Source organism: Gadus chalcogrammus, chromosome 22 (assembly GCF_026213295.1).
Source record: "Gadus chalcogrammus isolate NIFS_2021 chromosome 22, NIFS_Gcha_1.0, whole genome shotgun sequence".
NCBI lineage: Eukaryota > Metazoa > Chordata > Actinopteri > Gadiformes > Gadidae > Gadus > Gadus chalcogrammus.
In genome coordinates, this window is record NC_079433.1 from 9,932,338 (window position 1) to 9,958,141 (window position 25,804).

At 44.8% G+C, this 25,804-nt stretch overlaps 4 protein-coding genes across 4 annotated transcripts in view; all 4 read left to right on the forward strand.

The window, feature by feature from the left end:
• Positions 1-804: 804 nt before the first annotated feature.
• On the forward strand, positions 805-1,676 carry LOC130376328 (protein rapunzel-like). Its single transcript, XM_056583580.1, has one exon. It carries the CDS (start codon positions 873-875, stop codon positions 1,662-1,664), a length of 792 nt encoding a protein of 263 aa, XP_056439555.1. The 5' UTR covers positions 805-872; the 3' UTR covers positions 1,665-1,676.
• Positions 1,677-2,664: 988 nt separating this feature from the next.
• krit1 (KRIT1 ankyrin repeat containing) lies at positions 2,665-12,171 on the forward strand. Its single transcript, XM_056582889.1, has 17 exons — positions 2,665-2,871; positions 3,355-3,524; positions 3,881-4,037; positions 4,215-4,307; positions 4,520-4,649; positions 5,271-5,523; positions 5,756-5,871; positions 6,175-6,318; positions 6,913-7,069; positions 7,251-7,358; positions 7,489-7,645; positions 8,296-8,447; positions 9,683-9,849; positions 10,015-10,102; positions 10,217-10,423; positions 10,792-10,908; positions 11,220-12,171. Exons 2-17 carry the CDS (start codon positions 3,423-3,425, stop codon positions 11,307-11,309), a joined length of 2,238 nt encoding a protein of 745 aa, XP_056438864.1. The 5' UTR covers positions 2,665-2,871; positions 3,355-3,422; the 3' UTR covers positions 11,310-12,171.
• Positions 12,172-12,308: 137 nt separating this feature from the next.
• ak2 (adenylate kinase 2) lies at positions 12,309-20,258 on the forward strand. The gene is given in 9 exon segments (XM_056582890.1): positions 12,309-12,507; positions 12,934-13,059; positions 13,724-13,834; positions 14,269-14,363; positions 15,832-15,904; positions 17,711-17,788; positions 17,790-17,825; positions 17,827-17,938; positions 19,941-20,258. Coding segments are annotated over 9 exon segments (738 nt in total). The 5' UTR covers positions 12,309-12,408; the 3' UTR covers positions 19,949-20,258.
• Positions 20,259-20,626: 368 nt separating this feature from the next.
• Positions 20,627-25,804, forward strand: part of rnf19b (ring finger protein 19B) — a 21,516-nt gene continuing 16,338 nt past the window's right edge. The window contains exon 1 of the mRNA XM_056583573.1: positions 20,627-20,921. The gene's annotated coding sequence lies outside the window, so the exon portion shown is untranslated. The remainder of the gene's footprint in view (positions 20,922-25,804) is intronic.

Here is a 25,804-nt window from a genome sequence, read left to right on the forward strand (position 1 = left end):
TCAGGATGCCTGCCATATATTCTAATGTTTTTGTTATTTTGGTTGACACATCGATGCTGTGTGGGATATTTTGTTTAAATGGAGACCATGCTTTTTTGTATTAGCTGCCTAAATAAATGCTGCTGTTATGTGTCAAACGTTTCTTTTTAAAAGGTTTTTTACTTTTATGCTTTGATATTCTTTAATCATTGGGGGAGATTGGATAAAATAACGTACAAAATACCTAAAGCATTTGCGCTATAAAAAGTCTACTATAAGTCAGTCATCATTAATTGGCCTAGTGTGGGTACACCGGAAACTGACACTGTTTTTCATGCTTCAAGGCACTAACCCTGAATAGCACAAATCCTCTAAGCAGAGGAGCGGCTCTATACCGAGTTCCTCACGGTTGGCTGAGCTTCTCATGCGTCTAAGGGAGACGACAGCCACCCTCCTGAGAAAACCCATCTCGCCCCATTGTACCCGCGATCTCGTCCTTTCGGTCATCAACCACCCTTCATGACCACAGGTGAGGGTATAAGATCACCTGGTAGATCGAGTAGGCCTAAAACACGACATAAGCCAAACCCACAACATACTTTTATTAAGTTATTTTTCCTGAGAAATTTTTCCTCCTCCTTGTTGCTAACAACGCATCCGCCTACGGATCAGGGATGACATGAGCATTCTGCGATCGTTTGGTGCGTTGATCGTCCATGTCGTCGCACGGTAACACGACGAGGTAAAGGAAAGGTAACAACACTTCCAAAAAATGTGTTTATCCTTCACAGTCCGTTACGGTCAAGATTAGGCCTAAGTCCAAAGACACACCTACAACTACCCACTTTTCAGTAAGTTATTCTTCCTGATAAACAGGTAATACAAAGGGTTTCATGTGTCACTCTGTTATAAAACCAACGGTTTCCGTGATCCTTCTACAGTCTCCACCCCACATTTCTAGATCTCAAACTACAGAGCAGCTGAGCGGCCGTGAAGCAGGAGCCATGGCAGACATTCAGAAGACAGTGGTCAAGGTGCTGATCTGTGTGGAGAAGGTCACGTCCTTCGCCTCCTCCTTCGTCCCCATCTGCGGCATGATCTCCCCCCTGGTGAGGCTGCTGCGCAAGGGCCTCCAGGGGGACGAGGCCCACGCCCTGGAAAAGGACTTCCAGGCACTGCACTGCAAGATTGGGAGCATCTCGGCCAAGAACCGGCAGTGCCTGCCGCAGATCCGGATGGACGAGGTCAACGAAACCTACGGCAAGCACGAGGAGTTCATCAAGTACCAGTACAAGGCCTTCGGCAACATGGTGACCGGGGTGAAGAAGAACCCGGACGCCGCCGACCAACACATGAGCACCTTCAAGGGGATCTACAAGGATTTCAAGGCGGACCTGGGCCTGGACATCTACTACCGTGGTGTGATGGGGGAAGGCTCCGTGTTCGGCCAGCCCCTCCTGCTGGTGTACTTGGAGCACTGCGGACGCGACCGCACCGTGATGGAGCAACGCTGCTCCCACCTGCGCCTCCTCTTCCACATGGGCCTCATCGCGCTCATGGCCTACACGGCGGTGACGGAGGACGACGAGGAGGAGGTGGCCCAGAAGTGGCAAAAGAGGATGGAGGAGATCCAGAGCAAGATGGAGGAGGTTCTGAGTCAATGCAAGGAGGCGAGCCCGCCCTAGGTTCTGGGAGGGGAGGTCGGAGGGGAGATGGGAGATTGGTGGTATGGAGGGTGGCGAGGTTGGGAGGGAGGATGGGTGGTGGAGGGAAACAATATTGTCCATGTCAATATGGAAGCACTTCAGGTGGGGTGGGGTCACTTTACTACCTGATTCCACTCTCGACCAATCCAAAGATATTTAATCATGCCGGGAATATTTTAGAGATTTATTTGTTTAGTCAGGGTGCCTGCCATATATTCTAATGTTTTTATTCTTTTGGTTGACACATCGATGCTTTGTGGGATATTTTGATTAAATGGAGATTTTTGCATTAGCTGCCTTAATAAACGCTGTTGTTATGTGTCAAATGTTTCTTTTTAAAAGTTTTTTTACTTTTACGCTTTGATATTCTTTAATCATTGGGGGAGATGGGAGGTTTAAAATCTCTGAACGGCACACCTTCACAGCACGTATTTAATAACAGTAGAATGGTTGATGGCTCTTAAAAGAGATAATGTACAACATACCTATAGCATTTGCGCTATAAAAAGTATATTATCAGTCAGTCATCAGATAGATTGTGCCAAGTCTGTGTACACCGGCAGAAGTATAGATATTTTAATTTAACTCAGGTTTTTCCTACTTTAAGGAGCTAACCCAGAATAGACATGCAGCAAAAACAAGGACAACTAAGCTAATAAAGGTATATCTAACCATTTCACAATGTACCCGTAAAAATATAGATATAATTGATGCAACGCTGCAGAATGCAAAGAAGGTTGAATGAATATATAATGATTAAAAGGTTTCTTTATACACATGAGGCAGATCGAAATGACAGTTTATGCATAATCCATTTATACAATATAGGCCTACAGTACATACAGCGTACTTAGGTTTATATTGGTCAATGATATATTGGTCAAAAACGGTTTAAACTAGGAAATATAATTAATAATTTGTAATTTGTATAATTTGCGAAATGCAATATGTCCACCCCGCCGCCAGAGTAGGCTGTTATCAACACGAACACCCAACCGGACCTTCTTCAGTTTCCTTCTCCGTTCTGTCGGCAACACATTGAGCGATGAAGGCCTTTAGGCATACAAGAATAGTATAGTTTTTGGAGTAAAGTAAGGTCTATGGCGTCGTTTAACAATGGAATATATATTGAAATTATCTTTCGACTATCTTGTCCTGCATACCTTTGAGAATACACAACTTATAGGTAAGATGAAGGTGTTTATTTTTGGAAAGCGACCAGAGTCTGTTGACTGTTGTCCATGATGCAGCTCATTCGTTTATGAAAGCCTATGATATGATTCAACATAAGGACATCTTTCCAGACGAAAGTACAGACTTTTCTTTAGTTTATCTCGATATGTTAAACTTTGCGTTTAACTGTTGATGAAAATCAACAGGGCGATTAGTTTCCGGGGCGTGACTTAAGTACGAATAAACAATTCAGATCTGTTATAAAAATAGTTACATTTTTATTGTGCGGGGATAAAAGTCAACTTATTTCCCTATTAACGATATGGCTATATCGATTTCAGTTTTAAAATATAAGCTTTTTTACCTTTCCATCTATTTCTACGACCTGCTTCATAGTGATTCTCCTGTGTTGATGCGATCAACATATGTGGGGATACGCGTTATGTCGTTTCTTTACTTATCTATCTCCTTTTCATCCACACATTTCTTGTTTCAGACATGCGCCTCCCTAGTCATTAATCGCTGTATAGGATGTACACAAGGCCCTGAGGTGAAGGCTACACCATGGGCAACCAGGACAACCTTGAAGAGGTGTTCGTTGCAGTCATTCGCCCGAAGAATCAAGTCAGCTTAAGTTCAAAGGAATACAGAGCAAAGTCATATGAGGTAAATTCACTGTTTCATCAGAGGGCATGCAGTTACAGAATATAAGTGAAGTCAGAAATGCCAACCCTAGATTGAATTATTCCAATAAGTGACTTGAATTAATGCTATCGTTTGAATTAATAATTAATGAAACTATAGAATTCATGTGTGCCTAATATTCCAGCTTGGCAGGAAGGAAAATAATGGAAGCAAATTCATCTTGACACGTATTTCATAAATCATCTGTTTCTCAAAGCAATTACGTACCAAATCCATATACAAAAACCTTAGAATAATACTGCAGTAGCAGTCTCCCAACTTCAAGGTAGCAGGCTGTGGCTTGACCTACCTCCGTGTTGTGTTGTGTTCTTGTAAAGATCCTGTTGATAGAAGTACCACTGGAGGGGAAAGAAAAGAAGAGAAAGAAAGTTCTTCTAGCAGCAAAGATCCCTGCCGGGGGAGACAGAACAAGATCTATTTTGAATTATGTAGATGAGATGACCAAGACCATATCCAATAACCAAGGCCTCATGGGTGAGTTGGGTCCGATATAATCTTGGATCAAGCAGTCCCACTATGGTATAGCAGAGCTCATAGTGGGGATACCGCTCAGAGCATGTGCCGGAAACCAAAAACTGTAAAGATATTGGAGTAAAGATAACCAATTTGCAGCAGTTTCATTTCTTGTTTATATTCATTGACTCAATACAGGGAAGCGTGTGGTGCACATGAAGAAATTCACCCTCAATTCGGACAATGAAGGCAAAGAGGTCTCCCTCTTTATCGTGCCCCTCGGTGTCAAAGGTAAGCGCCCAGCCCCCCCACTCCTCCCTGTCCCACATCTGATTTCACAGCAGTACTCTTATTCCAATTTGTGTGTGTGTGTGTGTGTGTGTGTGTGTGTGTGTGTGTGTGTGTGTGTGTGTGTGTGTGTGTGTGTGTGTGTGTGTGTGTGTGTGTGTGTGTGTGTGTGTGTGTGTGTGTGTGTGTGTGTGTGTGAGAGCGCGCGTGTGCAGACAACAGCAAGCCCTGCTACACGGCGGGGAGCCCCAGCTTCTACTGCCTTCAGGACATGATGAGGGTGTGCAGTGAGACCAGCGCCCACTTCTCCTCAGTCACCTCCATGATGCTGCTGGCCTTAGACAAGTACGCACCTCCGCAGCAGCGACCATTGAGCCAACGCTGAGAGACAGACCAGAGCAGTTCACGGGATGGGTTTGAAGCCTCTTTCACCCATAACTGTTGTTGTCCAGGGCCAATGTTCTTGTCATGTTTTTATCCAACTAATTTATGAGACGATTTATGCTTTTTAGTGACTACAAAGACAATACATTAAAGGGGACCTAAAAACGGCATGCTAAGAAATTAAGAATGTTAATAACAACCTAAAATTGAAATGCTTTCAGCTCAGTTATAAAGAAATGTTGTGTGTTAGGTATTTTAAGACAATGGACAACCCCTTTTTGTGCTGCATCCCACTCTTATAACTTGGACCCCCCCATTGTTAATATGGCGGCCATGCAAATCTTGTACAGCCAATCAGGCCATTGATAGACTGGTAGACACCTCAGGAACGCTGATATAGGGTTAGGATACATAGACAAAGCCCTAGGGCGCACATAACAACCTGGTGGTACGATGAATCCAGGGTGCCGTCTCTTTCAACGACATCTTGAAGAAAGAGGGCATTGACTCTCAGATTGATTGAGGAAAAGGTGCAGTTTTTTCTTCTTTTAATGCTCAAACTCATGACCGTTGCACTCCTAGATGGCTGGCGGAGCAGCACACCGTACCCCACGCCATCCCGGCACTGTTCCGGCCGGCGCCGGTGGAGAGGGTGAAGACGACGGTCAGCAACCCGGCGTACGCCAGCGGGCCTGAGCGCGGGCCCAGCGAGGAGGAGGGGCTGCACATGGGCTACACCGCCCTGGAGGTCCGCAGCAAGATGATGTCGCTGGAGAAGGCGGACGTGTGCGTGTTGAACCCGCTCTACGGCTCGGACCTGCAGTACACCAACCGGGTGAGGGGGACGGGGGACGGGGACGCAAAGGAGGTTTACTGACGCAACGCCGGCTTGGTCTAGGCTAGTGCTTGTCTCCTGGTTTAGGCTCACAGTAGACCCAAGTTTACATGGAGCATCGCATATGATTTTAGGGTTGAAGTTGTTCATGAGGCATTAACCCGGCTGGTGTTGTTGTTCCGCAGTACTTCCTTGTGGATTTTAAACATGCTCTCTTTGATTTTATTTGTAGGTGGACAAAGTGATCATAAACCCTTACTTTGGACTCGGAGCTCCAGACTACTCCAAAATCCAGATTCCTAAAAGAGAGAAGTGGCAGCATGGACCTAACAGCGTTTCAGAAGACAAGTGAGGAACAAACTCATTTAAAACATGTCTTGTTTTCGGTTTTCTTCAGCCCTGCGAGCAGGAGCAAAATTGAAAGTGTTAGACATAGCTTATTATTCTAAATGATTAATTTCTCGTCAACATACAATAATCTTCCCACTGCTTCATTAAGACCCTTATCTTTTTCCTGCTCTAAATCAATATGGCTTCACTGGAGAAAAATGGCGGGAGATTCTCATTGCAAGCTCATGTCTTATTCAAACAAAAGCGATTTTACAACGTGTGTTTAATCCTCTGACCCCCGTGCTCCTGTCTGTGCGGTAGGGAGCGGCAGTGGGTGGACGACTTCCCCCTCCACCGCAGCGCCTGTGAGGGAGACACTGAGCTGCTCACCAAGCTCCTCGACAGCGGCTTCTCCGTCAAGCAGCTGGACAGCGACCACTGGGCGCCCATCCACTACGCCTGCTGGTCAGTCCTCAACCGGGGCTAGGGTTAGGGTTGCACCTGCTGGTCTGTCCTCTTGCTCCACCAGGCTGGGCTAGCTTAGCACATGTTGGTCGGCCCTCTGGCTCCCCAGGCTAAATTAGCGTAGCACCTGTAGGTCAGTCCTCTGGCTCCACCAAGCTGGGCTAGCTTGGCACCTGTTGGTCAGTTCTCCGGCTCCACCATGCTAGGCTAGCTTAGCACCAGCTGGTCGGTCCTCTGGCTCAACCAGGCTAGGCTAGCGTAGCACCTGCTGGTCTGTCCTCTGGCTCCCCAGGCTAAACTAGCTTAGAACCTGTTGGTCGGTTTTTGGACTCAAGGGTTGGCTGGACGACAACAAACATGTGATGGCTATGTTTTTTTTTTGCATTGTTGTTTTGTCGGAATAAGCACGGGGTTATAAAGGCTTCAAGAAGCAAGCCGTCGCTTATATTTCTAGCATAGTAACAAGCTTCTGGTTGACGTTTTATGGGCATCGTAGTGGTTTACATAAGTGCTCCTAGATGGTCGTCAAGCACATATAACTTAGTCATGCATAGTGGATCACGTTTTCTCACTCATCGTTTGGTGTTCATTCAGGCATGGCAAGGTGGAGGCCACCAGTCTGCTGCTGGAGAAGGGGAAGTGTAACCCCAACCTTCTCAACGGACAGCTCAGCTCCCCGCTGCACTTTGCAGCCCGCGGGGGACACTCTGAGATCGTCAAGCTCCTGCTGCAGCACTCTGAGATAGACCGGGTGAGCAGCACCGAGGACCAGCCGAGGCTTGGGTACCCTGGAGCATCATGGGCGTTTTGAGGAAAATGAAAAAAGAAGCCTTTTTGTTAACATTTTTGGTGCTTTTTACTTTCTTTTGTTTTTTTCAATGACACATGTAGACTATTCCTTTAATGTTATTTACTCTTTTCTGGTTCCCCAGCACATCGAGGACCAGCAGAAGCGCTCCCCCCTAGAGGTGTGTGAGGAGAACAAGCAGAACGAGTGGGAGGAGACGGTGAAGTTACTGCAGCAGGCCAGCACCAAACCTGTGGGTTCCTCTCCTGCTATATCCTACCCAGAAAAAAAACCAAACACCAATCGCAGTCGCTGATGGAAACATTAAAAAACGCTTTGATCGGGTCCGTTGAGTCACGCATTTAACCCCGGTGCTTCCACAGTACGAGAAGGTGCGCATCTACCGCATGGACGGGTCCTATCGCTCGGTGGAGCTGAAGCACGGCAACAACACCACGGTGCAGCAGATCATGGAGGGCATGCGCCTGTCGCAGGAGAGCCAGCAGTACTTCACCATCTGGATCTGCTCAGAGAACCTCAGTGAGTCTGCAAAAAGGCAGAGGGCCGGCTACCATGTGTTGGGGGTTGGTTTAGAGAACGGTGGTCATGGATAGGTCATGGATACGATAATGTTGGGTTCCCAAACGTTGTCATACACTGGCCCCACCCGTACAGGAACTTTTGGATCAGGAATCGGGACCCACCAAAGATTTGTACATTCTCAGTTGCATGTCAAAATTGTGTGATTCTTAAATGTATTTATTGAGCCCAATGTATGTTGTTTATTGATACAGTATTGCCTTTTCAAATGTTCAAATAAAATAGACAAGACATGGCTGCATTCATACAAAAATAATTATGGGATTCCAACCCATGGTTCAAAAGCATCGAGCTTGGGTGTTCCCAGCCAAAAGGCACTCGGTTCAATCCCCATGTTCACAGCCTGCCTAATTCCTGCTCATTAATAAATTGTATCTGTTTTCAATTTCCCTTGGGTTTAAAGGTTACAACGCTTCTTAACCAATCAGACCGATGGGCCGGTTGCTAACGTTTTGATTTTGGTGTCTAGTTACTCTATAAAGGTCAACATACCAAACCAATCTAGATAAATGTGGTAACTGTATTCGTCTTTGTGGGTGTGCGTGTGTGTTTCGTGTGCGTGTGTGCGTTTTGTGTGCGTGTGCTTACAGACTTGCAACTGAAGCCGTACCACAAGCCCCTGCAGCACTTGCGCATCTGGACGGAGATTGTGACGGACCTGACGGTGCTGGACCCCCAGAGGGAGAACCCCCAGCTGTTCCTGCGGAGGGACGTGAGGCTGCCCCTGGACGTGGAGAAGAAGGTACGGTCTGGTAAATATGGCATGTGGGGTTAACAGCCGTGCCCATCTAGAGGCCTTCCCTGTGCCTCAGTGACCGAACAGTCCAGACAGGCAACCAGGTGTTTGGACCCTCCTCTCCTTGTCCAGACTGCTTACACAGATATGTTTACAGGGTCAGGGTGTACATGTTTCCTGATATATAGATATATATATATATATATATATATATATATATATATTAGGGCTGTCAGTTAAACGTATTATTAACGGCGTTAACGCAAACCAATTTTAACAGCGTTATTTTTTTATTGCGCGATTAACGCTAATTCATATTTAAAAAAATATATATTAATTTTTTTCTTTTATTTTTTCTTTTGCTCAAAACAAAGAAGCAGTAGCCTGACTGCTATTTTCAAGGCAGTATGTTTGTATGTTCATCGTTTAATTGCACTATAGGCTTTTTTTTGTATCTTCCTGCTTTGATCAGTATATGCCAATATTGTTATCAATATAAAAACATTTGCACAAGGCAAGACGATGCACTTCTCCATGTTGATAAGAGCATTAAAATGAGAACAATCAATGGGACAAAGAAATCAAGGGATATTTAGCATAGAGAAAAGATTTGCGATTAATCGTTAAACTATGACATTAATGTGATTAATCGCGATTAAATATTTTAATCGCTTGACAGTCCTAATATATATATATGTATATATATTTCTTTTTATAGTATATTTGACTACCAGCAAAGGTACTAAACTGTGAAAAAATAATACATGCAGATATAGAATGTAGATTTGGTTTATCCTCCCTTGTGGATTTGTGTTAAATCAAGAAATGAACAGTGCTTTTGCATCAGGATGCATCATGGGATTTTTCTTGGCTGTACTACATTTTGAGGACTCAAGGGAGTTGTAGTAATGTAAAATCCTGAATGAACGTAAATATAGCGGAACTTGGGGAAATGAAACACGTTTTTTTTCACGTCTCACAGGAGAATCTCGGTGGCAGTTCCACCGAGACAACAATGTCTCTGCATATGAAAAATCCCTTCAAGATCACACAATTACCCACACAGCATTGCTACCAACACAATAACTAGCAATACTATGCTCCGACACCAATATGGTGCTGGGTCATTTCACTGGGACATCGTGAGCCCTCGAGGCTGACGGGTGAACCTGACCTACTGTATGAGTGGAAGAGAACCACGTCTCGTTCCTCCTTCAACCTGGATTGTTCTTCTGCCTCAGGTGGAGGATCCGCTGTCCATCCTGATCCTGTTCGACGAGGCCCGCCACTCTCTGCTCAAGGGCATGTTCCCCTCCCCGGACAGCAAGCTGATCACCCTGGCCAGCCTCCTGCTGCAGATCATCTACGGCAACTACGAGAGCAAGAAGCACAAGCAGGGCTTCCTGAAGTAAGAGCACTGATGCATGACCGTGAGGGCACTGTGGGGTACTATAGCCTAGAGGTCACTTCATTTGCTTGTGGTCAGACACGAGTGTGTGAGTATTCAAAAAAATCTATTGGAAACAATAAAATAAAATGTTTTTATTATTATTATTGTTTTTGTCATCAACAGTGAAGAAAACCTCCGGTCTATAGTTCCAATGTCTAAAGTGAAAAGCAAGGCGTACCATTGGACCAACAGGATCCTTTACGAATACAAGGTACTTTTCACCGCCCGGCACGATAACCAAGGAAAAACCACACTGGTCAACATACGCTCCCTATTTTCTTTATGAACCAACCGCCCCCCGCCCCTGTTCCCCCCCCCCCGGCAGGCCCTGAGCACCAGTGAGGGTGTGAGCAAGGAGATGCACCACCTACAGCGGCTCTTCCTGCAGAACTGCTGGGACGTCCCCACCTACGGGGCAGCCTTCTTCACAGGGCAGGTGTACACCAAGGCCAGCGCCAGCAACCACAAGGTCATCCGGGTGATGGTGGGCGTCAACACCAAGGGCCTGCACCTCATGAACATGGAGACCAAGGTGAGGAGGGGACGGCCCCTGGATGGGGTCGGGCCCAGTGAGATACTACGGATAGTATCTCACTGTCTAAGAACAATTGAATAGGATTAGGATTATTTGTTGGACGATAAGAAATTGAAATCCATTTGAATTTCATATTCTGAAAATATTCCGTCCTTCTGGATTGTGAAAAAGCCTCAAACATTGCTTTGCAACATGCAGATGCAAATCAAGAGATACGCCATTAAAATAGCGGGGATAAAAACCAAAAGACTTTTGATCAAACATGGCGTTACAAGGGATGCGTCTATACCTGTGTGTTCAGATCCCTACACTTCAATGGTGTCGGGCCGCTTGTGCTTAGGTCGTCTCTCTCTGTCTGTTCACAGGTGCTTCTCATCAGCCTGGAGTACGGGGGGTTCATGTGGCAGCTGGGCCAGGCAGACCTATACTTCCAGATCCACAGCCAGGAGAACAAGATGAACATCATTGTCCACACAAAACAGGTGCCCCCTTTTGATGCTCCTCTCACAAGTTCTGCTTTTGAGGTGCATCATAACTGTGTAGAATGTTGGTGTATTTTAGTGTCAATGTAAGTATCTGGATTAATGAAATGACTCAAAACGACTGAAGGTTGATTTTATGATGCTTCTTCTTTTTTGTTACTGTTAAAGTGTTAATTTCCTTTAATAGTTAACATTTCTAGCTTGGATCTGTGAAATAGTGTCTCAAGAAGGCATACTGTAGGTTTTAGTATGAGAACTGTTTTTGCCTCACTCATAGCAAACTGATGGTGGTTGTTTTTTCTTACCTAAAGGCCGGCCTTATTGTGAAACTTCTCATGAAGCTCAGTGGACAGATGACTCCAAATGACAAGAGCCTTTCGGACAAGTATGCCTATGGTTGAACTATAGGGAACGACATTCCCCTGGTTGCTATGGACCAACTGGTCGCTATGGACCAACTGGTCATTGTGTGTGTGAAATGGGCCCATCCTATATTCAGTGTGTGTGTTTTGGCTGTGCTTGAGTTGTGTGCTCTGAATCGATGTGCTTGTTACGTAAAATGTCATGTAAATATGATTATTTAATGGTTCATTTTTTTATTTTGTTATGATTTATATATAGTTATATATATATAGTATATACTAAACATAAATATTATTTTGCTGAAGTCTCTTGTTCTCTTTTCTTTATTTGTTAACATCCTGGCTGACTTTTATGACTAAAGTTATATGAAGTTCTTATGTCTATAATTGAAAGAAATAAAAACCAATTGAAAAGCACGTATCACAGTAACCACAAGAGGAAAGTGTAACCGAGGTGTCTGCCTTCTGTGTAGCTTGTGGTAATGCAACATCCTTTCGAGTGCTAAGCATTACTTTGAGCTTTGTCAGCCACCAAGCTTAAATTAGAGGAATGCCAATTATAGCACCAATATATATATCCCCATCGTGAATTGGTGGTTGTTAATAATGCATTTCAGATTATTTAAAAATGTAATCTGCACAAAAAAATTGAAATAAATAAATCAACTTTAAATAGTTATTTATTTATATATATATATGATCAAAAGTAACCAGACGTTAGTCTGCCAGGTGGGTTTCATTGGATGGGTCTGACTTAAAAATACAAAATAAAAACCTCTAGCAATCTGACTGGAGACATAACATCCCAAAGAAAAGGAATGAAAGAAAACGTTATGCTGCTATGTCTTTAATAGGAAAGCATTTCAGATAAGTGTGTTGAGTGAAACCATTGAGCATGTTAATATCCAAACGTATAGGTTATAAAGAGACAGACGTTGCACCTTTAGGTGATACTATTTCAACCTCCGGTCCAGAAGGTGGCGCTACACAACATTCATATGGAACTATGACCCGCCAATAAAACCAGAACAAGATTAGGGGCTCGGTGTGGTCCTTCCTTTCCCTCGGAGTTGCCCGAGTTGACAGAGAAACAACGACAAGGGCAATTAACATTCTGTCCTGATTCCACACGGTAGACATGGCTCCCGTGACACAGTTAAAAGAGGCGGTGGCTGACATGCAGGAGGGTATCCGGGCCATCCTGCTCGGCCCTCCCGGGGCTGGGAAAGGCACTCAGGTAAGACGGACCCTAAGCAGCTAGCTCAGTGGTGCGGCATGGCTGACAGTGGGCGCTCACTAGTTGGTATTACAGCTGCAGCACTACCTGTTGTTCACGAAAGTCAACATACCTTTCAAGTTATATCTTGCATATAACCTTGTTGCATATAACATGTTGAAGTGTGACAATTCAACCTTCTGTGCGAGAAGTCCAGAAAGTGTTTCTAACGTAACTTGGTTTTTAGTACAATGTTTGCACCGACTTTCTGATCCGGCTATATATATCAACTGTATACTCCACAATGTTTCCTCTTAAATAACCTTTTTTGTCCAGTAACGAGTGTTCCCTGAATCACAAGTGGTTCTTTGTATCCTGTCCCACGTACCGTTGACAGCTAAGTATTGGAACCCTCTCACCACTCCCTCCTCCTCCTACTACTCCCAGGCCCCTCGTCTGGCGGAGCAGTACTGCGTGTGTCACCTGGCCACTGGGGACATGCTGAGAGCCATGGTTGCATCAGGTACCGAACTAGGCAAAAAGCTCAAGCAAACCATGGATTCTGGCAAACTGGTAAGGTTTACTATTCATGACCTTTGTGTCATGGGTGAGTCAGCTAGGTGTCAATAGGGTTCTTCATAGCAAATGGGGGAAAAATAAACAAAATAAAAGGCAATAAACAAATGCCTGTCTTGGCAAGCTAGTAGACAAGCTATACTTTTTAAAGATCATTTGGGTTCCAGTGAAGAAACCTAGCCGCAAGCGAGGTCCAAGAGGCCGCATTACGGAACCTCTTCATCGTGATGCACTCTGTGGAGAGCCCCGTATATTATAATTCATGTCTGTATTGAACCTCTGTGAAAAGATTGGGTCAGCCTCTTCGTATCTTAAATGCCGTGGGAAATATTGAGTTAATAAGTCTAAAGGGATAACCCACTTCAGAAAACGTTGAAAATGTTAACTTTTCACACTTCTGGACAGGAAGTTGCTCATGCAAGAAAAACATTTTTGTGAAACCAAAAGCGATTCGAGACAAAAGAGAGGACCCAAGCTGTTCGTAGAGGTGCAACATTGGTTGCAATTGATTGCCATTAGGTACAAGCAGAAAATACTTGTAGTAGTGCAACTGTCCTCTCACTTGCTAGTGGCTAGTATAAACTTTATTATGATTGCTGAAAACGTCTCTTCTGGTTATTAGTTAGTAGTAATAGCAGTCAATCACTGCCCACCATTTCAGGTGAGTGACGAGATGGTGGTGGAACTCATTGAAAAGAACCTGGACACGCCCCCCTGTAAGAAGGGCTTCCTATTGGATGGTTTCCCCCGCACTGTCAAACAAGCAGAGATGGTGAGTGATTTTTGATTGGTCATTGACATTCCACCTTCCTTTGGATTGAACAGTTTAACAAAGCTAACCTAAAGGATTAGGCCCGATATTGCTGTTTTGTTTAATATCTAATACCACAGATATTATGAGATTTTACAAAATGCATTTTGGGCTTAGAATTCTCGGAAATAGGGCAGAGCTCCACGTGTCCGTAAACCGTGCCACGTAACACGAAAAGAACGGCACCTGTGTTTGCATAGTGTTCTGGGGAGAATGGCATATAACATATAATTTTACTTCCCCTTTCTCTCAATCTGGGATTTATTTCATTATCTGAGAAGTTTTACGAGTACATGAGCATAGTATCGGCCCGAGTCAGAGCACTGGTATATGGGTACATCCCTAATGGTGTGTGTGTTCTCATGCCTTACGGTCTTCTGAACCTGATCCCACAGCTGGATGACCTGTTGGACCAGAGACACGAACAGCTGGACTCTGTTATTGAGTTTGCTGTGGACGACTCCCTGCTGGTTCGCCGGATCTGTGGGAGGTAGGAATCACATCAAGTATAGACCCACTAACATGGGCCAGATCTGTGGGAGGTAGGAGTCACATCAAGTATAGACCCACTAACATGGGCCAGATCTGTGGGAGGTAGGAGTCACATCAAGTGTAGACCCACTAACATGGGCCAGATCTGTGGGAGGTAGGAGTCACATTGAGTATAAACCCACTAACATGGGCCAGATCTGTGGGAGGTAGGAGTCACATTGAGTATAGACCCACTAACATGGGCCAGATCTGTGGGAGGTAGGAGTCACATTGAGTATAGACCCACTAACATGGGCCAGATCTGTGGGAGGTAGGAGGCACATTGAGTATAGACCCACTAACATGGGCCGTTGGCCAGTCACTTAATCAATTCAGTGTCCACTTTTAACGGCAACCCTAAAACCGCTCACATTTCAGATCAAAAGTTATGTATTGGGTGACGTAGCAGTTTAATGGATTGATGATGAAGAGAAACTTATTTTTAGGACATGTCGGCCAGCATGTAATCAATATTTGATTCAATATTGGAGCATGATAATGTGAAAGTACGGGCAGCAAAGTTACCAAGGATACATTCAGGAAGACAATGGGTGAGCAAGATTCTTATAGGGAGACGTTTGCATTGTGGGTAGGGAATATACAGGTAACAAAGGTTAGTGGGAGTGACCCTTGTGGAGAGTTTAGGATTGGCGGGAGAGGCCAAGTTAAAAATGCAATACACTGGGGGAAATGGACAGCCAATGTCAGCCAATGATATAATGGAACTAATATTGCACATTACAAAAAGGCATCAACCATCACATTTTATCAATAACTCGGTCGGTTTTAAACCATCAGTGGATGGTTAATCTTTCTATCTTCCTGGGGGTTGGGGGGGCTTAGGGCTTCCAATGCAGAAGTGGTGCTTGAGGTGGAGGGACGGGCTCTGTGATGGCAGCGGCCTCAATGATCTCCTGAAAGAAAACATGACAAATAAGAAGGAATTATATGGCAGAACTGGGTTATATGGCCACATGTTATGTTATGTATAATATATAATAACTGATATATTGATGGATAGATATTTCTACCAAAATAAATGTAAAAGAAATACACTGGTTTATAAAATAAAAACAACATCACATTGATCCACCATTCTCGAGGCTAATAAGCATTTTTAAAACCAACTATTGCATAACTTGGAAGGGGATTAAAGCTTATCTTCAAACTGGAGTCCCTTGAACATGGAACATATGGCCGGGCTGCAAAGCCCGCGGAGCCCCCGGCGTGAGTCCGGGGGCTCTGCTCCTGGAGTTTTGGTGGTTGTGCTTGTTATAAAGAAAATGCCTATCTAACATTCAAAAGGTATAATGATAATGCAGTGTTCATCATCATTTATTTAATGATTATTAACATAGAAAACACAGAAGGTATTTCATTCCATGTGGTTGTCTGACTTTTGACCTCTCTTGACCTCATCTTCCCAGACTGATTCATCAACCAAGTGGCCGCTCCTACCACGAGGAGTTCAACCCCCCTAAAGAGACCATGAAGGATGATGTAAGTCAGCCTCCTACCTCACCGCAACAATGGGAGTGACGTTCTCGCTTCTCACTCAGTAATGAAACGCCCTGAACCATGGGGATTTAAAAACCTTTCTCTGCAATTGAGAAGTGCAAGAGAACCCTTCCCACCTGGTTCCAGCATCCTGGGCGCATTCACACTAGGCCATCTGCACCTTCCCAAAGTCCGTTTGACACCTCTGCGTCCCTAAAGTCTAGATCGTTTGGCTAGTGTGAGCACGCCAACCGTACTCAAGTACAGTTTAATTCCGTGGCCTGAGCACACTTGGGAGAGGTTTGCCCAGGCCACGGTACAGATGCTAATGAGCCGAAACATGCACACGCAGGGCTACGCAACCTGAGCTGGATGTCGCATTTGTTTAATGCGACTGCATCGTCTTCTCTCACATCAGCAGCTCGCGGATTTCACTTTCTCTCCAGTTAGAACTGCTCATGATCATATCGCTGTGTTGTCTCTGTGGAGACCTCTACCCAAGTCCCCCACCTGGAACCCCGGAGCAGTCGCATTTACACAGGATTGAAACCCAATAAACCGCCAATGTGTGCACGGTCTGGGAGGGTAAATCGGGGTTCTAGCTCAAGCAGGCAATTTACCTCTGCGAGTGTAAACGCGCAGACCTTGCCGCGGAAAAAGGATTGCATTAAACGGCTTATTTGGCAGTGTAAAAACGCTCAGTGAGAGAGGGCTGTATCTGAACAGAACGGCTCAAAATAAGCAACAAAGTCAGTAAAGTGTCAATTGTGTTCTGTGTTGTTCTCCATTGTTGTTCTACAAAGCAGCGGAAGCTTGGTGATGACGTATTACGACGTGATGACGTATGTACAAGAGGCAACCGTACTCGGGCCCAGTTGAGATTGCCTAGTGTGAGCACAGGCCAGCGGCACAGCAGAGGGGGGGGGGGGGGGCAATCGTACTGGAGTAAGGTACAGGTGTCAATCGGACTTTGGCACGGTGCAGATGGCCCAGTGTGAGTGCGCCCTCAATGAGACTTTCGTTGGAGATATAATGTTTTTACAAGGTGTTATAGGCTTGGTCTTCCATTTTAATACGTGCCTTGTTTATTGTCCAGCGGAGAGTTACTAAGGCAAGTACTATACTGGTCATGCAGGTTATGAGGTGCTCCACTTGTGTGTGAAGACGAGTGAAGACGTCCACCCCTCTTTCCCGATAATGTGTCCACCCATCGTCCACGCATCTTTCCCAATAATGTGTAACGGTTTTAATTACACAATAATGAAAATTTGCGAAGAGTTGTCACTTCTCCTTTCTTTTTTAATACGGAATGGAATTTTGGTTTAACATGCAGTGAATTACTTATTTTTCATACGTCATCATCACTGCATGTCCTCCTCTGTCGATTGTCCTGGTGGATATTGCTGTCTTTTGACTCTCAGACGTCCAAAAACCCTGCCCTCTTTACATCCCGCTCATTTTCCAGCATTGGGCCTTCACTAATGCATCGAGAAACCCCAATGCCTCGACCAAGACGGGCTCGCTAGTGGTGTCGAGTTTTATTTGTACAGACTGCAAACACAACCCTCTGTCGCGGCACACACGGTGCTGCATTGCATTTGAAGGCGGAAGATTGTATTTTCCTTCTCCATTCTCTGTAGTTTCATCCCTTCTTTCCGTCACAACACTGTTCTCCATTCGTACTCCATCCTTCCACGTTACTTCCGTAATTACCCATGCTGTACAAGCCTACTATTGATATTTATGTTTTCAAACCTCCCATACGTCTCTCACACAGTAACGCCGCTTGCCTCCCCCGTTGCTCTCCAGGTCACCGGCGAGCCCCTATGAAGCGACAGGCGGGAAGAAAACGAAAGGCGCTGCACTCGCGCCTGGAGTCCCTACCACCGCGCAGACGGGGCCGCTCGTCAAATACCTAAAGCGCCCGTGGCCCATGATCAACCGCCGTGGACGCCTCCAAGAGCCCCAGCGTGGTCTTCGCCTCCATCCTCGCCGCCTTCTCCGCCGCCACGGAAGCCCCCGTCCGCGCCTCCGCCTGTAAAGACCACGTGTTCTTCGTCTAAAGAGCCCCATCTCCTCCTCTTCCTCCTTCTCACGTTCATGGCACACCACGCTCCTTTCTCTCTCCTCCCTTTTGTGTCTCGGGTTTCAAGGTTATGTGGGCACCTGAGGCACCTAGTGGACCGCAGGGTAATCATTGAGCAATGGATGTGTCCTCATTAATTTTGGATTATGGAGCGTGACCGAGGCACTGCTCCTCAATATTCTGGTAGAGTTGGACAGATACTCTTATGTCCATTTTTGGTATATTTGCGTCAAGTGTGCTGCAGTCCTACTACCCCTTAACATTGCAGCCTTCGATATAAACACCTAATTTTGGCTGAAATCTTGACGATTACATTAAACTCTGTGTGGCCATCTGCCCACTCTGTTAGTGGCCAGAATAGACGAGAATAAGGATCAAATATAATTCACTTGACACAGCTTGCTCCAAGCTCTTATTATCCTGTGGTTTTTTGTTATCCCTCTTTTCTCCTATTTCCTTTTACTCTCCTTCCTCCGTTTTATCGTTATCCAACGTAATCTGATCTTTTGGGTTTTCTCCATCTAATTGGCATTTAGCTGTCCTCTGTCTTCTGTCACACTACGTCAATGTGGGGTACATGACTCCTGATCCAGTGTGTTTTTCCTTCCCCAACCACGTCTTCACTCCCTCAGACTGTGTGAACTAACCTTTGGACATCATATTTTGCCGATACTACATGATAGTTCTTTTGGCATAGATATGGGCTAATGATAGTGTTTTACGATTATGATTGTACACACTTCAGCTTGGCGCTGTGTGCTTAAGAGACTTACTGCTGCATTGCTGTTAAGTAGTTAGACAACACCCTTGGTGTTAGTTTTCAGCACAGTGAGGTCATGTTCTCCTGGGCAGCACAGGCTGGTTCCACGCACTATTTGCATGCGTTTTTTTTTTTTGTTTGTTCAAGGACACCTATCTTGAGCTAGATTATCTAAAATAGGTTTCTGCTTTGGGAGGTGTTTCTTTAAATATATTCTAGTAAAACAATAGGGTTACCCTAGAGAATCATTTATCTATTTATATATATGTTATTGTTTTAAGGTCGGTTTAACCTGCTGGAATACTATCGATTGACAGAAGTCCCATGTTGCTGCCCTTACACCAGGTTACCATTACAGTTGGTAGACATGCACTCTTTGTGACCGAATTAAACTATGGGGCGTTCTCTCCGCTGAACAGGATGTGACAATAGCACACGGTCTGGTCTGACTTCCGAGAATGTTGGTCTTTGGTACTCTTTAGGGAATTAGACCCCAGAATGCACTTCTGTTATTGGTTGTGCCGGTCTTGTGATTAAACGCAGGGAGATCCATGATTGGTTGACCCACAGACTTGAAACAAAATAGTCACACGCAAGACAAAGATATGCGGGCCAAAAGTCTTTGTTGTGGCGAACCCTGCTGTGTTCTATGTGCGTTTCCCTATTCTGTTTCTCAGTGATTTCTCCCTCTTGTCCTTCGGCGGCGGTCTATTGGTTGAAGTCTTTGCACTGCCTGGGTTCTGGGGGTTGTTCTTGACTGCTGAATGTTTTGATGTAAGCATGATGTAGAGGTGGCCAAGGAAACTTTTGTTTTTACCGCCTGCTTTCCTTTTTGTATGAGTTAAGTTAAAGTTTGTGTACTGGTATATTTTATGTTCAATAGTCTGTAGCTGAATGTACTTGTAATAGCGAGCGAAACCTGGATAAGCCTTGATCTGATATATATGCTAGCAGCGTACTTGCACTTAACTGTGTTTTTATGATTTTATTAATACACAAGCAGACTCAACTCCCCTCCCCTCAGTCGGCTAGCCCCGGGCTATCCCCAAGAAATGTGAATGACTGAACTGATTTACAGTTCACCATCTGGCTGATTGTTGTTTTTACTGCACTATAAATTCCCTGTGATTGAAAACATCTTCCAATTTTCTCTCCATCCCTCTCTGCCCCCACCTCCCTTTCCTTCTCCACAGCTGGGTGAAGAGTCCGCTTTTCCATTCCAAACCTGGCAAAAGAGGTGCTACAAAAGCATGGGTGGGTGGACACAGTACAATGGTTGGATGTTATGAGGGGAGCTAGGCAGCAGAGGCCAGCAGTGTCAATGCAACAAAGCCTTTTTACTGTCGAGTTGATTGATATTCACCCAAGTGCTACTCTACCACCATGCTATCGTATGGCTGTCTATTATTGTTGTCTGTCAACTCAGGACAAGATACTCAAAATCATGTAATCCAATTGTTGATTCAACCTCTGTAATAAATCCGTTTTTCCTCAATTGGTTTCAAATACTTGATTTGGCTGGTTAGCCTATGTATTAATATGGTTCTACCACTTCGTTTGGTTAACTTTTTATTTTTTTGGTTGAACCAAATTTCTAATCGCTTGTATATTTCTGTAATTTAGGTTCTCGTTAACGATAAATTCAATAAACAATAAAACAATAAATATGGTAGTGGGTGTTACCACGGGGTGGGTTTTTTGGCTTCATTTTGGTGCTACGTCACCTATCGGTGCTTTCCTTGGAAGTCGTTGCGAACGTACAGTGGGCGGTCCCTCTCAGTTACCAGCAAATCTCAGTTGGCGGTACCTCGCTCCATTACTAACCAGTCAGTGATTGGCTGTTAAGAGTTAAAGGTACCGCCCACTGTACGTTCGGTCCCTAGGATCTAAAAGATCCACCTTTCCATCGTGACGGTGACGCTCGGGCGACAGCAACGGCAGAGATCGTTGCGCTCTCAAAGAGGGAAGACGCCGGCAACGCAACTGGGCAGTAATTTAACGATAGAGAACATTGTTAAATATACGGAAATTGGTAGCTGATATGTTGTAGGGGAAATAGTCCATTTGCCAGTTGAAGGAATTCATTCCGCCCAGAAGTGGCCACTGCGCATTGCCCCCAACGCTCTCCCGTTTCACCCAGTTCTGGTTCTGGTCAGCGTCATCTTCTCTCTGAGGTGAGTAAAGTCTCCAGATGTAAGTCGCTTTACGGTATATATCGTCAAAGTCATTCGTGCAAATCCAAGGCTTTTGAGACGTCTTTCTACGTTGCATTTGGGCTCCATCGAGGAGAAGGGGATCCGTCTCGTCTCGTCATTCTAGCCTCAGCACCTCCGTGTCAGGGTGTGGGGGCGACCCACACACACATGTGGACCATCGAGTGCCGCTGATGTCTTTATGGCATGTTGAACACATTTAAGAGGAGAGTCAAACTTCCTGATATTGATAAGCGAAGACACTATTGATCAGTGATTTCTGAGGCTGTTCATTCTGTAGTGTTCCGGGAGGCTAGACTAAACTCGTCAGTGTTTAATATCGATGTGTTTGGTTGACCAACGAATCCGAAAGACTTTTTAGTCAGAACCCTGCCAAAATAATGCCTTGGATAAAAGCAAAGGTCGATTTTGGTAATAGTCTACTGACAAAATCGATGTCTCCCAAAGTTGCATCAAAATTCAAAGTGCATAATCTCTGAAATGATATGACTATTTCCAACAATCAGTAAAACCCCGTCTGTTTCCTATCTTCCATTTGATGCAAATGAGAATTTTAACCAGGCTGGATTGTATTAAACCAATGGGACAGACTTCCATGTATACATGTGTCATGAGTATGGGTTTGAAAATTCGCCCTCAGAGAATTGGATCAAGATCGATTACGTTTATACCATTTGATACAAGGTGGACCATTTCTGTTGTGTCATTGGTAATATTATAAAGTCCTACAGGAGCTGGCAGGATTGTGTCCGATCCCCAGTCATTGTCTGCGGCCTACCTTTAGGCATCCATTAGCAGATAGGTCTGTAGACCTAGTAGACCTTGACATGTTTTCAATTAATCACTAGTAAATTATCCTGGGAAATTAACAAAAGACCAGCAAAACAATCCCGGATTTAAACCTGACATGTATAACAAATTTTAGTATGGTTTTTCCATGAATTACATATTGTCTTTTAAAACACTGGGAAAATAGACTGCGTGGGTCTCACCACTACATTCAGGAAGTCTTACAATGGGCACCTGGGCCCTTAGCCACTGAATAACCCCAGCAGGTACATATGGAGCCAGTTCCTCATTTTGTCTAGTCGTCTAACCACAGGGATGACCTCATCCTGTGTAGATATGACTTCCTGTATCAATACTGCAGCTACATTTACCGGCCGAAGCCAGGAACTGCGCGTTAACGTCCGTCCATTATGTTACTCGTTCCTGTTCCTGGATGGAGATTTTCTTCTGACACACACACACACACACACACACACACACACACACACACACACACACACACACACACACACACACACACACACACACACACACACACACACACTCAGACACACACACACACACACTCACAGACACACACACACACACACACACACAGTCACAGACACAGTCACAGACAGACAGACAGACACACACTGCTTTAGCGTCAGCCATGAGGTTCTGCTCAGCTGGTTCAAGTTCATACACTGGAGTCTATATATAATACATAGTAATACATATATATAACCTGATCCATTTCTATTCTTATCTTAGATTCAGGAAGTGTGTGTGTGTGTGTGTGCGCCCTCTTTCAGAGTGTTGCTCTTTTCCACTGTGAGGCCTGCAGGTTTGACATTAAACATTCAGCAACCGACCGCTGTCGCACCTGAACACATCTCTAATTATAGCACCCTGCAGCCCTAACCCCATGGTACCTGGACCGTGTGTTATAGCACCCTGCAGCCCTAACCCCATGGTACCTGGACCGTGTGTTATAGCACCCTGCAGCCCTAACCCCATGGTACCTGGACCGTGTGTTATAGCACCCTGCAGCCCTAACCCCATGGTACCTGGACCGTGTGTTATAGCACCCTGCAGCCCTAACCCCATGGTACCTGGACCGTGTGTGTGGACTGACTTACCAGGGGAGTGGTGCTATCACTATAATTGTATGTATCATACATTTGTTGCTTTGCTAAAGTACACTGACTCACACGGGATGGTTATTACTCCTATTATTTGAGAAAACCGTGTGCGTGATGTCTCAAATCCCACCTGCACTTCAGTCGGGGGTGTCCATGGCTATTTTTGGTAGTATCTCTAAATATTGATGGTATACTTTACTGGTCTTAGCCTCAGCTGGGAGTGCAGTCGTCAAAGGTGTCTGGGGCATAATGGTTGGGACGTGTTGCTGTGTGTGTGTGTATGTGTGCGTGCGCTCTTTCCTCTGTCGCTAAATAGACTGGCTCTCTGTCAGTCTCCTGGTCGATGGGTGACAGAGAGCCATGTTAAGGAAGTGTTAAACATTCACTGTATAGCGTTGCAAAATAGTGACTGAGATAGAGCTGCATATTGATTCCCACCCCCAAACCCCCACTCACACAAACACACACCTTTTTTAATCTGTGAGACAATCGAACAAATGGGAGTGGTGAATATGTAGACGGTAAACCACAGAGACTATGCTTTTCTCTCACTTATATTGGTGGCAAAGCATGTTTTCACTAAAAAGGTAGGATAGAATGGAGGAGATTGTGTGATGTAATATGGCCTGTGGTTAGTCCATTAGCACCCCGGACGGTGTGATAGTGTGACAACAGGAATCAAGGTCGTCACACGAGGAGGGACAAGGGAGTCAATAGATAATGAAAGAAGAAGGAAAATGTCTGTGACGGCGCATTACTAAAAAAAAAAAATAATTCCACAAAAAAAGGATACGTAAACAATGGTCACTCACCCCAATCGTGCTCTCTAAACCATAAGGGAAGAAATACTTCTACATCATAGCTATTTTGTCATTGGACGCAAAAGGATGCTTGACGTCAGAGAAAATACTCTTTGCTGGCTCTTTTCGGGAATAGACCACACACAACAACACACTGAGTGAGCAATTTCTATCTTTATCATTTGTGATCATCCTGTGACCTTGGTGGAGAGAAACAGAAAGTCCGAACACACACACACACTTCCTCCAAGAACACACGCACACGCACACATGCACACTCGAATGTGTATTTTTCATAGCTACACTTTTCCGGTTTGTTGTGTGTGTGTGGGACCTGCTTCTGCCTCATTGCAAGTTGCTTTGGCTGTGTGTGTTTGTTTGTGTGCACATTTGTTCACATCCCAGCTGAACAAATGCCAGGGACACAGTGCATGTTGACATTAAGCATGGCAACATTGGGCCATGGAAGAACAAAAGAACCACAGAAAGGTAGATAACAGCCCCCTTCAAGGCGTCAGAGTCTTATGGTAATCAAAACCTTCAACATTAACATTATTGTTAATGTGTTTGTTCTCAAACGAAGGGTCGGTGGATGGCAGAGTGGTTTTTCTTGTTTGGTCAATAAAGAGTGGGCGTGGAGACCGGACTGCTACCGGTTCAGTGTGAGAACCCGACAGAGGACAGAACTACACTGAGGCAAATGTATACAGTTCAATACAATACATGCAGAGGAAATTCCCAGACCAAGATTCAGCTTTTCCTGCCAGAAAGACACCTTGGCCAGATTGAATGATCCCATGAACTAGAGAATCCTTCAGTCAGTCAACCAGCCAGTCGTCCCCTTATTCTGAGACAAAATATTTTAAATGGCAAATTAAGTATTTCTGAAGATAAATACAGAGAAACTCTAACAGTGAACCTCGGCAGGGGACGGAATAACAAGCTTGTTTCAGAGACTGAGGCCAAAAGCAACATTTGCTCTCAGGCAAAAAGCTGTTTATGAAATAATGAGAAACGGATGAGGAGGTCCTCCCTTGAAGCTAAGTACAAAACACACTTCCTGAATTCAACTCGAATTCTCCCACTTTCAGTCGGAGTTCATTGAAGAGCATGTACTGTGATGCAGAGGGAAACATCCCAGATAATCCTTTTTTTTTTTTTCAAGAGAAGGATGCAAGGAACACATCATAGTAGCTGCTTGTGTGAAAGAAAAAAACAGAAAGACGGTGATCTAACTGACACATGTCATAAAAATGAATATGCAGTACATATCGGCTGTGGAGACCACCTGTTCCGTGTAGAGATCGCAGCAGAAGAGCTCAATCGCTCTCTGTCTCCAGATCCTAGATTAGGCAGGTTTTATGGAGCGCTTCTGCAAGCAAGCTAATTAAGTGCGCCACTGATTCTATATCCTCTTGCACAGCCTTCAGTCACAGACTGCATTTGTATATTACCTTTCTTATCCTCTGCTGGGGCTCCTGAAAGCACTGTCACATGCACTCATTCACATGGACATTTACACACCGGACAGATTAAAGCAGTAAGAGTGTGTGTGTGTGTGTGTGCGTCTCTGTCTATGAGTGTACGTGTGTGTTGCGTGTGCTTGTCAGCAAACCCAGAGACCACCCCTGTAACATAATATGTGTGTTGTTGGCCTATGCATGTTTATGCACACTTGGAACATCTGTGTAATTTTCAGATGTTAGGCTGGTTATTGGGTGAATTAAGTGTGACGTCTGTGTCTTTAACCTAAAATGCCTGCATCAAGGGAGAGTGACAAACATGCCTCATAGACATATGGTCTTCTTTGAAATGATGACTGAGACACATCCATACACCCACGCACATTAGAACCAATCAAGAAAGATCACTTAGATTACCAGAGTTGGCATAGCAACCCCTAAACCACAGTGAGCATCACTTTGTGGGGATATTGGTAGCTGCAGGGCATCGTCCGTCAGCCCTCCACTGCTAGGCCAGATCTCCACATGGAACCCTGAGCGCGGTCTGATGCATTGTTCAGCAGTAGATGTCTGCCAATGGAGTCGGATCCAACTACCGGGACGTTCCTTGAGGTCGGTACACTCAGTGCCAGTCTATTCGTTTATGATGATGGGAGAAAACACAGACA

Bases quoted from the DNA above. Each gene is read 5' to 3' on its own strand.
- LOC130376328 (XM_056583580.1), top strand. From the start codon at position 873: ATGTGTCACTCTGTTATAAAACCAACGGTTTCCGTGATCCTTCTACAG.
- krit1 (XM_056582889.1), top strand. From the start codon at position 3,423: ATGGGCAACCAGGACAACCTTGAAGAGGTGTTCGTTGCAGTCATTCGC. The intron at 10,424-10,791 runs GTGAGGAGGGGA...GTCTGTTCACAG, and splicing joins TCATGAACATGGAGACCAAG to GTGCTTCTCATCAGCCTGGA. The intron at 10,909-11,219 runs GTGCCCCCTTTT...TCTTACCTAAAG, and splicing joins TCATTGTCCACACAAAACAG to GCCGGCCTTATTGTGAAACT.